The sequence below is a fragment of the Oncorhynchus clarkii genome, chromosome 4 (assembly GCF_045791955.1).
Source record: "Oncorhynchus clarkii lewisi isolate Uvic-CL-2024 chromosome 4, UVic_Ocla_1.0, whole genome shotgun sequence".
Lineage (NCBI taxonomy): Eukaryota > Metazoa > Chordata > Actinopteri > Salmoniformes > Salmonidae > Oncorhynchus > Oncorhynchus clarkii.
This window is the reverse complement of record NC_092150.1, coordinates 71,993,637-72,008,139: the sequence shown is the minus strand read 5'-3', so window position 1 is coordinate 72,008,139 and position 14,503 is coordinate 71,993,637. Positions and strand designations below refer to the sequence as shown.

Sequence of the window (14,503 nt, the reverse complement as noted above, 5' to 3'; positions counted from 1 at the left end):
GTCGCCAGCTTTACAGTGTTTCCTCTGACACATTGGTGCGGCCGGCTTCCGGGTTAAGCGAGCAGTGTGTCAAGAAGCAGTGTGGCTTGGCTGGGTCGTGTTTCGGACGACGCATGGCCCTCGACCTTCGCCTCTCCCGAGTCCGTACGGGAGTTGCAGCGATGGGACAAGACTGTAACTACCTCTTAGATATCACGAAAAAAAGGGTTAAAAGTACACACATTTTTTAAAGAAACTTCAATAGAGACATAGTCAGGCATAAGTAGTTATGAATACTCCTGAGACTGTCAACTAGGAGTTCAACTGAATAAGTCCAGTAAGTCAAGTCCTGAGACTGTCAGATTGCTTAGAGTTGTGTCTGATGATGTCATAATGCTGGAGAAAACCCAACCCTGCTTGCCTGTTTGATTGTATGGTACCAACTCCCTCCATCCATCTCTGCAAAGAAGTTGAGCTTCGACTGTTCCAATAAACCAAACTATTGTTCACTGCTAAACAAGGCGAGAAGATGGTTCTGATATGCCCCAAAATCAAGACGTCATTACCGTGACAGAGTATAGCTCATGGGACAGCTGTGTCACACCCTTTTTCCCATAACCCACACATACAGTACACATGCAGTCACTCTCGATTGTTACCAGAAGTGAGGTGGCGTCAGGGTTATGGGACAGAATGTGTAGAGCGGAGAATTGTGACTCGAGGAAACAGGCAGTGGAAAAGGAAGAGGTGATGTCAAGGATCGACTGGGTTTCCTGTTCGGCATTGTTATCCGTCCCCCTGGCTCACACACAAAGGGGAGGAGAGGGGGAGAGGAAAAGAGGGAAGAAGAGATGGATTAAAGAACATTTCAGTGAGATGGATAGATCTAGATACAGGAAAGACACATTGTGTTAAAAGTAGATACAGAAAGATAAAAGAGAAGAGGAAAGGAGGTGATGTAGACTGCAGAGAGAATCAGCTTCTCAGATCTGGGGCAGATACGTTCACACAGCCCACATTTCCTTTTCCTCCAATTATTTCAACATCATCCTCCCGGTCCGGCTCCAGGAATTAGTAGAGTAGAAAGAAGGGGTGTGGCGACCCTGCCGTGATGTAACACTGTATGGCTCTAAGCCTCTCTCCACCCAACCCCATCTCCCTACCCTCTTGTGTTAAAGTCCCTACCTCAACATTTCACCATTAACTTCATGATGTCCTCCAGTAATTTCAAAAAAAACTTTTACTGTTGAAAAGCGATATTCAAAGTATAATTACAGTAAAGTACACACACTAAAGGGTCAAAATATATATGTTTTACGCAAAATAGTGTTTTTTAGACACAACTGCGGAGTAGGGCAGTCAAGGAGTTGGTCTGATGGTCAAATGTGATGTCATCAGTCTCCCCCTTGCTTGAGGAACAATAGAGTAGCAATAGAGAACAAAAGAGGAACACCCCCCCTCCTTGTGCCATGTCTTGTCTGACCTGTACCAACTATTGAGATGTAGTTTGTTAAGTAAACCAGGTGTTACATGATGTGAAAAGGAGACTGGAGGAGGCATTTAAGACCTGGTTGTTTATTTATTATTTAACCTTTATTTAACTAGGCAAGTCGGTTAATAACAAGATTATATTTAAAATGACGGCCTTTCCAAAAGGCCTCCTGTGGGGACAGGGGCCGGGATTAAAAATAAAACATGTCATTCAAATATAGGACAAAACACACAAGAGAGACACCACATGGGTTGTCACTGGTATCAGCCTTGGTGGAGCCAAAATATCTATGTTCTGGTGATCTACGGCTCAGCAATTACATGCCATTGCTTCAACAGTAGTTATATAACTAGTATTTCATGTGATTTGTTGTAGCAATGCTATGAACATTTCATAGGCTTATTGTAATGATATGGTCATTATATTGACGCTTTTGCCCAGTAAACACAACACATATCGTCATTCTGAGGAGGGCTAAACCCACAGGCTTCGTGTTTTCATCTTCCTACTCCAAACAACTCAGTCATCTAGACAACATAATAAAATGGCTATGCTATGGAATGTCATTGAATGGATTCTTTATTCTACGCTATATTACACTAAACTCTATCCAATTCATCTATGCGTGATTGTGTGAGTGGTTGAGTATGTATGGAAGTCGAGGAATGTGATGGTGATGGTGAATCACACAAAGAGCGGAAGTACCGGTCCGTACCGGGGGAAAGGAAAGAGGTAGAGGACGAGCCGCCCCACCCGAGGCATTCTTCTCATCATCACACATAGTAACATTCCTCTCTCCCTGACTCACTGTCCACTCAGCATATTAACACCACTATCATACCGTAGTAATACAGTACAGCAGGGTGTTGACAGACATACACACTTTCTACTTAGTCACTGTAATAACTGAGGGCCACAGTGGTGTGTCATCACAGCCACATTCGTGGTGAATGAATGTTGGTACCACCGATTTAATAACCGTGGGTATAGCTGTGTGTAAACTCTAGTTACTCAATGGTAACCTCATTCATTGAGAGACTCCTCTTTAACTACATTAGCAAGTATGTTTATGATTGTGTAAAAAAAACGACACAATGACTTTTATATAACATCTATTCAGGACACTTTTGCTCTTGTACTTCAGTTAAAGTACTATAAGAAAATTGTTACAGTAGTCAGGCTTCAGGTGATTTTCACTGAGAAAGGCAATCCCTGTACCTCTCCGAAATAGAGAAAGATCTGTGATAGGGTCAGTGTCCCCCTCCTCCCTGCGGCGTTCCTCTCATCTCGGATGGCAACCATTTCTCTCCTTCATTTTATTTATTTCTCAAGTGAATGACTAACAGGAAGTGTTGAACGATGCGGAAAAAAAATCTGAATTGAGTTGGACTTTTTCCACTGTCTTCTACTTGACCCTGTGTGTATTTGCACCGCAACAACTTTTCTGTTCCTCTGATACGTCTGAGGTCTGGTCTGTGGATGTAGTGTTTGGATTTACTGCTCTTAACCATCTTATTTGTAGCATTAGAAAAGGGTGGGGCCTCTGATTTTGAGTTCAAAGTATACACTCACTAATAAATCACACAGCAATACTTGATTTAATGTTGATTGTTAGATTTTATATTTAATATTGATTGTTTTATTGTTAGTTTCTGGCTAATTATTGCTTATGAAGGGTGTGTGTGTGTGTGTGTGTGTGTGTGTGTGTGTGTGTGTGTGTGTGTGTGTGTGTGTGTGTGTGTGTGTGTGTGTGTGTGTGTGTGTGTGTGTGTGTGTGTGTGTGTGTGTGTGTGTGTGTGTGTGTGTGTGTGTGTGTGTGTGTGTGTGTGTGTGTGTGTGTGTGTGTGTGTGTGTGTGTTCGATCCAGACACTACTTGATTAGAGACGTTAACTCCCATTTGGGAACATTCCACATGGAATTCACACATTCCGCCAGGTCAATGTAGAGGTTTGAGGAATCTGATATGCGGTATTTACCTGAAGAATTAGCAGCATTTCTCAAAGTGTCCAGACAAAAGCTGAATTAGATGGTCTACTCTGCGTTGCCTATTTGCCTTTAATGAGAATGGGCCATTAACATTCATAGGGACAGGCAGCAACTTGTGGTCCACCTCCCGAATGATTTAGTTCCTCTAAACAAACTGGCTGAAACAACCTCAAATGGACTGCATTCATGGTCATTGTTTGGAAGTGTGTGGATCAGTAATGACGTATATTTGTGGTGCTGGTGTCTTTAAGTTGTTGTTAAGGCTCATTGACTCCATACGACTTACTTCCATTGCTAATATAGTAACCTGCTTTCGCAAGGAACTCCAAAGAGTTTGAGGCCTCTGAACTGCCTTAGCGGCATGACTCTGTCAACATTCCTTCATGACTGGTGACATAGATATTGAGCAGTGAGATGTCGACTCTCCAGAGGAAGGGAGGGAGTGAAAAGAGAGGGGCCTCAGACGCATTTCCATTTGCTTTTCTAAAGTCTGGGGGAACTGTGTATTAAGTGCAAGGGGAGAGACTGAATGGGGAAGAAAGGGGTGAGGGGTGTTGTAGAAAGACCCCCTCCCCAAAAGATCTGTCTTTAATAAGGCATTACCCAGAGCTACACTCCCCTATACCCCTCTCCCCTTACACTCCTTACCTAAGCAGGACTTCCAGGCTGCATGGGGTCTTAACACACACAATGAGGTGGGGAGGAGGGGGGTGTAACGGGGGAGAGAGGAGAGGCTGGGGGGGGGGGGACGCTTTCCTGAAAGATCACATGACAAGCACTGTCATTCTGGATGGGCGCTGAAGGGAGACAGGGGAGGAGAGAGGAGGAAAAGGCTAAATCATTCAGAACAGCTGAAGAAAAGAGAGCAAGGGGGAGGAAGGGGAGATGGGGGTGGTCCTTACATGACATGTGTGTCGGTCAGGAGCATCTGTTGAAATGTGTGTGTAGCTCTAGCTTCTACCTTCAGACTAACAGAGACGCTCTAGAGAAGAGAGACTGCTCCTGCCCCCAGACTTAGGAGGGAACCGTGTTAGAAACTAAAACCCCACAGACTTTACTGTGTGTGAGAGAAAGAAAGAGAGATAAACGTCAACGTTTTTTTTTTACAACCGCAGTTCTTAAAGAGTATTTTTTATTTACTATTTTTGTAAAAATAATTATAAAATAAGTTTTACAAATGCTTGGAACGATAACTCTCACAGGTAAGATTAAAAGTATTTCCTGTTCAGTTATGATCTCACTGTGTCAAATGTCATTGAGAAGTTGAGCATAATGTTGTTTAACTTACTTTAATTTGATGTAACGTCATCCCAATTGACAGATATGATGATGACTGAGTAACTTTAATTATCTTTTTAGTTTCTATTAGGGAGACTCCATGCTGTTTAAGTAGTGGTATAACGTACAATCCCTTCCAGATAGTTATTTAGTAATGTAATCAGCATAACATGAAGGGGTTAAACCCTAGTTTCTCCTTAGGCGACCAAGTGTAGCCAGGGGCATTGCTGTCTTGAGGGTGTGGTTGGTATTGTGGGTTGAGGCTGTCCTCGCCTGGTCTCTTTAACTAACTACATGGTCCCAGACTTTGATTTCAACTCTTATGTTTGGGATAAAAAAAAGCACCATTGTTGAGTTTGTATATTTTTTTTCCCAACATTGTGTGCTTTGGAAGTATGCAAATACTTGGTGAACCTGGCTCACTCAGATACGTTGGGTATATCCATTTATCTCTCATGACGTTAGATTGGTATTGGTATCTGTTTCAGATTGGTGACTGGGCTGTGGGTAATTCTTAGAGAGCGTCTTCCCCTCTCGCTGATGTAACTCTACTACAGTTGTAGCCAAGACCAGTCATGGTATACGATACTCTAGCTCTGCCAGCCCTTCTTCCCTGAACCTCCTAATGTATACATTCCATAGATCATTACAACTGCCTAGTAGCTTCCACCATGAAACAGCAATTTCGCACTTCGACAACTGCCAGGTATAATTATTTGATTATATTTATGTTCAAATGCTTCAAAGCCAGTTTTAAGCCAAGGTCTCATCTGGTTCTTAGAGTCCCAGCCCTGCACACCCTCATTCTTGGTAAGTATTTCAATTAGTTTAAAATGGATCTCTTCTCCCAGTGGGGTGATACTGCTTGGCCACTGAGAATGGGTAGGGAGGGGTGGGAAGGGTAGGGGACGTATGGGATTGATTATGCAGCGAGAGAGAGAGAGAGATATTCTTTAACCTTTGTAACTCAAAGTGATAGTTTAAAGGGGCTTGGTTGCTATTCTCTGCTTTATGTGTGAGAGTAGAAGTTGGCTTTCTCTGCATCAGAATAGGGAATGCCAGAAATAACCAGTGCTTATATAGTGATATGCCTGCTCTCTATTTCTAAGTGTAACTAATGGACTATATAGGATTAGTTGGGTTGTATGCTTAGGGTGTGAGCTCATATATAGTCATAAACTGTTGTCTTTAGATGGATCAGATAATAGAAGAGGCCAAATGGTTGGATAACGGTTGTTTGCTCCCCAGTGCTGATTGTGACCTCTAGCGGCTGGAGAGAAGCCCTCCGAGACAGTGGAGCCACACCTATAACAGTGGGGGAGAGAGGAGAAGAGATGGAGGAGGGGAGGGGTAGGCTGGGCCAGACTTCATGGGGGTTCTCTCTGTTTAACTGACTCTTTTTGTTCACTTTGTTTCCCACAGCAGACTACAGTAATTAGAGCAGGGATTTGCATATGTTTGTTTGGCAAAGTTTGCAAATACTGTCTGGATAGAATAGCAGGACGCCACCCAACTGACACCACCTCCCCCAAAAGCCGCCACTCCAGCATGAGTGGAGATGGAAACGCCCCCAAGCATCCCAACAACCCCCATTTACACACAAAGAGCCAGATATCTACTACAGCCACAACAGAGACTATCAAATTTCGCATCTCTTTGGAGACGCTAGGGAATAATGATAGATTTACATGGAATTTAATCTGTGCATAGTCTTAACACACACACACACAGCTAGCTAAAATAATAAGTCATTTAAACTATGATAGTGTGTCAGAGATCTGTAACACCCTCTGACTGGGCCCTCAGGCATCATTCTACCCTCACCCCCTCTTCTCTCTCCTCCTCTACCCTCACCCCATTGTCTCTCTCCTCACCCGTCTACACTCACCCCCGCCTACTCCTAGCCCCGGGCCCTCACTTTCCTCTGGTACCAGTCAGAACTGACCCTCACTCATTCCACCTTTTCATGTACCCTCCCCCTTATCCTCACCCTCTGTAGTCTAATAACCCCTGACTCCTCTTTCCCCTCTTCCCTAACCAGCCGTAGGAGCGACCCTGTTAATGGTGCTATGCCTGTAAAAAGTTGGCCATAAAACAAAGATCAAACATACCTGAAGACGCCGGTACTCTGTTAAATCATCATGGTTCCTGTGTTTTATTATCGCCATAGATACACATGGCTTAGTACAGCCCCACTAAGGATTGACTCTTTTTCACAGTATAATTGTGTCTTGGACAGAAACATGTTTATTCATATGGCTGACCGATTCACTTATACACATTGGTTTAGGACTGAGATACAGCTCTAAACTGTATTTCCAAATTCTGGGATCACTTGGGCCTTACATCAGGGGTTGGGTTTGTTTGCATGTTGTTTATGGTCTTGACATTCCCTAACAATGGAATGGCATGACAATGTAACAACTGCCCTAACAATAACAGCTATGTGAGAGAGAGCTCTCCAACCCCCCCTCCCATTCCCATCTAAAACCCCATTATTTAACCCTGCCCCCCCTCAACCCCCACCCCCTCAGGCTTCGGTTCGGCTGGCGCCTATCCGGAATCGGTTAGGCGAACCGAACGAGTGTGCTCGCATTCTCTTTTTAAAAGACCTTTGCTTGAAAAAAAACAAAAAAAACGACAATAGTTCTGTTTGTCCATCGTGAGACGCCTTAGCCAGAATAAATTTAAGAAAGTCATTAGTTTTGATGTTTTTTTTCCGGGGAAATCTTAATCGCTCAAATGTACTAAGATGTTTGGTGTATTTATCAAGTAAAAAAATATGTATTGTCGTTGAATGACAACAGCAACTTTATTGAAGAATCTCTACTGTTGACAAATGACAGACGAAGGGGCGTAGACTTCATTTTGTGTGTGCACGAACAGCCCAAGAAAGCCTTGCCAAAGACCAAAAAGAGAAAAATTACACAAACAATGCAGTCTTCATTTAGCTGTGTGTGATGGAATTCAGGTTAGAGGGATATCTTTGTTGGGTGGGGGGATAGGCCCATAGTAACATATACCACATACAGCTGAAACCAAGTATTGGGTACAAAAAAAGTATTTTTCAATGGGAAGTGGATGGCTGCTGTAGACCAGTTTATATTTACAGCATTCTAAAATAATTTAACTCCGGGTGACTCGCATAGCTCACATTCCTCACGTCAAACCCATATGTCCAAAATAGATGTTGTAAGCCTCACTCTCACAAAAGCCCCAAATGAGTAGAGTGTATATTACACAGATTTAGATTGAGTTGATGTGAAATTTGGTGAATGTTTTTTTATACTCGTGGTTATGTTGGTCAAAATTGTTTTTTTAGCCAATGAATGAAGGCAACTTTTTTCTTAGAGCAGTGATATTCCAGGAATGTCAGTCCAACATGTGAAGCTCCACCGCTGTAATGTAACAACAGGAAGTGAACAGATTAGAGAGATAAACTCTGTCCAAATGCCAGAACTGTATCATATTCATGGACAAGACAAGAGGAGCATCATCTTCACTGCTAATGTTTCTATAGTGCACATTATACTCCAATATTACATTTTTTTCTCACATTGTTTCATTCTCTTAGAGAAATTTATGAGCAAGACTATTAATTAGTTGGCTCCAAAAACATAGGATTATCAGATTTGTCATAGGGAAAATTATTCATATTGAAGTATAATCTCATACTGTTGTTTTATCTGTGTATTGTGTGTGTGGAAATGTGTGTATGTGTGTGGAAATGTGTGCGTGTGCATGGTGCACATACTGGTGTGAGTGGTTTTATCTGTCAGTCAGAGGAGAGAGGGGTGGGTCACTATGAGAATATGAGCATGTTTGCCTGGTTAAACGACTGCGTTTGTCTCCCAGCCTTGGTGTGTATCTAAAAAAAATGCTGTGAATTTGTTTTGAGAGCCCTAGGGTAGGCTGAGGACCCCCAGAGAAAAGACTCCCAGCAACAGATGTGAGATTTCCCCTGCTGTAGTGGGATGCTAGAGGAAAAGAGGCCTCAGAAGTCTAAATGGCCTGTGAACTAAGCCCAACCCCAGCCCACTACCTCCACCCACTCCTGTCAAAACACAGATAGATATGGCAGAAATGTCAGGCAGTGTGTGTGTGTGTGTGTGTGTGTGTGTGTGTGTGTGTGTGTGTGTGTGTGTGTGTGTGTGTGTGTGTGTGTGTGTGTGTGTGTGTGTGTGTGTGTGTGTGTGTGTGTGTGTTCTGTTTCTCTCACCTGTCACTTCAACAGTTGCGTCTTCTTTCTGTCAAATAGAGAAACTAGTTCTTACAGTAGATGCATGAGAGTGGATAAGGAGGTGATAGCTATAGTTTTGGAAAAAGCAACACAGCTGGGGGGGGTTTGCAATATAGATGTAGGATCTTTAAAAATAGTCATGACTAGTTAGCTTATTAGTTAGCTAATCCTGCAGCAACAGGAAATGTGAATTATGTGGATTATAATTAATGGCCATTTTTATAGGGGTTGATACATTTTTTGTGAGGGCAAATAAAGTCTTAAATGTCAAAGCAGAAATTCTCAGCAACAAAAGAGTTATGATCCTACATCTGTACACCCTTGCCTGTAAGCTTTCTTTATTTTGGGATTGGATCTTTGTCCAAGCGTTGGCAATGGAATTCATTTCATTGTTGTTGATTGGTGTCAACAATCAAACTTTATTTCTGGTCCTTGCATACTGCTTGATTAAATCCACTCGGGGTCAGCTATTGCTTTTGTGATGTGGTTTAGGTCATCTTCAAATGTTGAAGATGCTATTTGAGTTTTTAAAAATGGTTTTCTCACATTTTCCATTTGCCCTGATACAGTCTTGTCTCTGGTCTGGCTCCCCCTATGTGCCTGTGTGAGAGAAAGTGTCTATCGGTTGTTGTTTGTGGGAATGGGTATATTACCTTACTTTTTATCTCTCTGTCATTTCAGTTGATGCCGTGTCCGTGTCTCAGAAGGAGGAGGTTCCTGAAACAATGGACTCCCTCCAGGCTGAGGTGCCCCCTCAGGTGAACGGAGAGAAGGATGAGAATGAGTCACCTGACACAAACAACATCACCTCTGCAGAGGAGAAGGAGGTCGAGGAGAAACCAGGTGAAGCCAATGAGGTGGGCTTCAAAAAGATCTTTAAGTTTGTTGGCTTCAAGTTCACTGTGAAGAAGGACAAGAATGAGAAGACGGAGCCGGTGCAGCTGCTGACGGTGAAGGACAAGGACGTGGAGGAAGGAGAGACCAGCGGGTCTGAGGAAACTAAGGAGGAAGCCACCACTGCAGAGGAGGAGGTCAAATCTGAGAAGGAGAAGGCAACTGAGCCAGATACCTCCACCATTGAGACTGACGCAACTCCAGTGGATGCCCCATCTGAGACCGTGGATGGAGAGGCTGCAGAGGGAGCTGAGGCAGAAGCTACAGAGAAAGAGCCTGAGGACCCAGCTGCAACTAACCCACCTGGCCAGGAGACCACTCAGTCCCCCTTCAGAAGGTTCTTTACACAGGGAATCTTCTTCAATCTGCGCAAGAAGGCAAGCATCAAGAAGCCCAAAGAGGAGGAACCAAAAGAGAAAGCTGCCGGGGAGGAGATAAAGGAGGGAGAGGAAACAGCAGAGGCTGTGGTGGAGGAGGATGGAGAGAAAGCAAAAGAAGAGGTGGAGGGAGAGGTGAAGGAGGTGGAACCAGTGACAACACCAGAGGAGGCTAAGCCTGATTATTCCACAGAAACTGAGACAGTGGAAGCACCTGTCAAAGAGATCAAAGAGGAGGTCCAAGCCGAGGTTGCAGTAGAAATGTCAGAATCCAGTATTTCTGACAATGCCAAACCAGCGGAAGAGAAAGTTGAAGAGGCTGTGCAAGCAGACAACGCCCCAGTCGAGGTCACCACCGAGGCTGAGCTGCTATCATCCCAGGAGAAGGTCAAGGCCCAGGGAAGCCCACTGAAAAAGCTCTTCACTGGGGCCGGCCTGAAGAAGCTCTCTACCAAGAAACAGAAGAAAGACAAGAAAGACGCAGAGGCCAAGCTGACCGAGTCTGGGGAACAGGCAGCTGAACTCCAAACCTCCACAGATTCAGCAGAGGTCCAGAAACCCGACAGTGGGGCCTCGTCTCCAGAGGAGTCTGGTGAGCATGCCATCGGGGTAGAAACCGCCCAAGCTGAGGTCAGCCAAGAGGCTGATGGGGAGGTAACCAGCTCAGATGAAGGGAAGAAGAAAGAAGGTATCATGCCCTGGTCCTCCTTCAAGAAGCTGGTGACGCCCAAGAAACGCATCAAGAGGCCCTCTGAGAGTGAGGACGAGGCAACTGGTGAGAAAGCCAAGTCGGGCACCCTGTCCTCCACTGAGAGTGCCGTGTTTGTGGAGAAAGAGAAGGAGCCGGAATCCACTGAGGAGGACCCAAAAACCGAAGCCACTGAAAAGCTGGAGGGCAGCACCGAGGACTCCAAAAGGATGAAGATGGACACCTCAGTCTCATGGGAGGCCCTTATGTGTATGGGCGGCAATAAGAAAAGGACCAGGAAGACCTCTGACTCTGAAGATGAGGAGACCAAAATCGAAGAGGAGGCGCCACAAGCTGGAGAAGAACCGGCTAAGACCACAGAGTCTCCTCTTGGAAGTTCCAGAGAGGCTGATCAGGAAAACACAGTGTCGTCCCCCGAACCATCCACTAGCCCTGCCGCAGGAGAGTCCACCTGGGATACTCTCAAGCGCCTCGTCACCCATAGAAAGAAGCCCAAAGCCGAGGATAAGACAGATGAGTCCGGTGTCGAACCGGTTGTCTCAGACAGTGAAATCTCAAAAGAAGATTCCTCATTCTCTCTGAGGAAACTCATCCCTGGACGTAGAAAGAAGAAGCAGCTTTTATCCGATCTGGGGTCTGGCGAGGAAGACTCTGACACACCAGCCGTGGTCCCCCTCTCAGAGTACGACAACGAGCATGCCAAGACTAAGGAAGAGGCTGAATTTGAAATGACAGTGGAGACAGTGGATGCTAAGGAGGCAGCACCAATCACTCAGGCTCAATCCTCCACCGAAGAGAGATCCCCCTCTTGGATCTCAGCCACGGCTGTTGTGGAAGACCTCCAGGAGATTCCACACGATCAGCTGAGCGACATCCCAGAAGAGGGTGCCGCCACCCCAAAGTCTGCTGACACCACTCTCGCCGAGGACATTGTAGAGAAGACCTCAGAGGCGGTCACATGCCTGGAGCAGGAGCCTGAGCTGTCTGTTGCCGAGGTGACTACAAAGATGATTCCAGACATGTCTGGAGAAACCACCCCTGTGCCCTATGAGCCTGAGCCAGAGTCTCTGGAGGTCCTGCAGGAGGCTGTGGAGCTGGTCAATGAGCTCCCAAGCCTGACTTCCGTAGAAATCACAGAGGTCCAACTGGAGAATGTTGCGTCCATCCCAGAGCCCACACCGCCGATTGAGTTCACCGAGAGCGAATCAAAGGTTGTCTTGATGGTGCATAAAGAAACTGAGGCCACCGCCATCTGCACTGGCCTGGGCACCAAGGAGATTGCCAAGGTGGCGGTGGAGAAGCCTGTGATTCCCACCGTGGAGTGTCTAGCTGAGATCAGCGATGCTCTGTCTGCTGAGTTGCCAGTGGAGGACAAGGCTGATCCAACTGAGGCGGCTGATTATATTGAAGAGCCAATGTTTGAGGCTCAAGTGGAGCAGGTCGACAGCACATTCCTGGAGACCTCCCTAGAGAAGACTATTGAAGATATCCCAGAGCCTGAGATAGCCACTGAGGGCAAAGAGCCTGAAGTTGAAAAGCTAGCCGTGATCAATGATATCCAGACAGAGGCTGAAATCATCGAGGCCCCTGTAGTGACTGAGAACACCCCCAGAGTGGAGCTGGTGGACCCCATCACACCAACTGTCGAAGAATCCATTGCCGCTGACATTGTGGAGATCTCTGAGGCACCTGTCGTTGAGGTCAAAAGTGAGGAGATGGAGGTGGAAGAGACAGCTGCCATCAAAGACATCGCTCCTGTAGAGGAGGTGAATGAGCCCATCACAAGAGAAATGGCTACCTCGCTAACTGACTTTGATCTGGCCACAGTTACTGAGGTTTGCGAGGCAGCCATTGCTGTTGTAGCCCCTGCTGAAGAGTTCTTCATTGTCAAGGAGACTGTGTGCCTAATCAGCCCACCGTCCGTGAAAACCCAGCAAGCGGAGGTCCCGGAGGCCATGGCGGTAGAAACAGTCTCAGTGGCAGTTGCAGAGCCTGCTGGTGATTACCAAATCCAAGTGAAAGTGACTGAGGTTGGTGTCACAGAGGCCGAGGAGACGAAGGAGGCAGAGGCCATGGAGGAGACGGGCTTGGTCATTGCTCAGGTGGTCATCCTGAACGCTGTGGAGAAAGTGTCTGAAGCAGAGGCTGAACCCGAAGCACCTGCCTGCGTCACTGCCACCGTGAAGACACCTGAAGACGCACTACCAGTCCAGGCAGTAGCAATGATAGAGAAAGAGATTGAACAAATAGCAGAGGAGAAACCTGTCATTGCTGAAACTCCTGTAGTCCAAGTTAAAGCACCAGCACCAGAAACTCCTGCAGAGGAGCCTGCTGCTCCAGAGGCACAAGCCGAGGCTGAAAAACCACCAAAGGAAGTTCACGAGGCCGTTCAGGTCATTGAGACAATTCCAGTCATAGTTGAAATCACAGAGAGTATCGTGGAAGAGGTTAACAAGGAGGCGGAGGATGTTGTCAAAGAGGGAGTTGAGGAGATAAAACAGAAAGTGGAATTAAAGCAAGCAGTGGAGGTCAACATAAGTGAGGAGAAAGTTGTAGAGGTTGAAGTTGTAGTAACGGTGGAACAGACAGAGAGTGAGTCAGATGGAAAGGCAGAGGAGGAGATCCAAAAGGTAAAGAGCAACGTAGAGGCAGTAGAGGTTCAGGAAGTTCTACAAGCTGAGGTAATCAAGCTGGTTCAGGAAGTGATAGCAGAGGTTCCCGTTCCAGAGGCAGCTGATGAGAAGTCAGAAGCAGTGGTGGTGACAGAAGCGACCCCAGTACCAGAGGGGCTCACAGAGACACCGAAAGCCCCAGCCCAGCCAAAGGAGACGACTGCTGAGGTTGTGGGCCCACATACAGTACAGGTGGTCAATCAAGCGGCACAGATCGTTGAAGAGAAGGAAGCAAAGGAAATCCAGATGGAGGAGGTGGTGGAAATCGATGCCATTGTAAGCGCACCAGAGACAAAGGAAGCCCTGGCTAAAGAAGTCACGCCAGCCCCTGAATCCACACCAGACACCCCAGCTGTGACTGCCAGCCTAGAGGCTCCTGCTAACATCGTGGAAGAGGAGGTTGCCATCGCCATGGCTGTGACAGTTGCCAGACCAGCGGAGGCAGGGGCAGAGAAGGCGACGCCAGTGAAGCGTGTGGAGGTGATGGCGCAGGTGATCGAGGTGATCGAGGAGGCAGTTAGGGAGATTGAAACTGTCTCCTCCACAGAGCTCACAGCTACATCGTGAGCAGGTAAGCAGTCTGTCTTATATCTTATGTTTATGATTAAGTAATGAGTTGATGTTTATATGTCAAAGAGTCCCAAAAATATTTCCCCACAATTAAATGGATGTAGTTAATGTTAGTCATGCTACATATTTTAGAGACATCTGGTCATACCCTTGTCTTCTAACACAAGAAAATGAAAGAAAGCGATTTCTAGTATTTGACCAAGGTACCAATTCTAGACATATTATTAAGGTTATTATGTTCAACTAGCATGATGAAAAGGTGCACTATTTAAAAAATATCAAACAATCTTCTCATGGTGGCTTTT

The 14,503-nt window shown here is 45.8% G+C and overlaps 1 protein-coding gene across 2 annotated transcripts in view; it reads left to right on the top strand.

The window, feature by feature from the left end:
• LOC139407241 (A kinase (PRKA) anchor protein 12b) overlaps positions 1 to 14,503 on the top strand; it is a 60,430-nt gene that overhangs the window by 42,627 nt on the left and 3,300 nt on the right. The window contains exons 1-2 of one of the 2 annotated variants that reach the window (XM_071150840.1): positions 4,278 to 4,660; positions 9,658 to 14,199. In XM_071150840.1, coding sequence (XP_071006941.1) covers positions 4,636 to 4,660; positions 9,658 to 14,195 — 4,563 coding nt within the window. In that variant the 5' untranslated portion in view covers positions 4,278 to 4,635 and the 3' untranslated portion in view covers positions 14,196 to 14,199. Of the gene's footprint in view, positions 1 to 4,277; positions 4,661 to 9,657; positions 14,200 to 14,503 lie in introns of those variants that run through there. The other variant, XM_071150839.1, reaches the window with a different exon arrangement.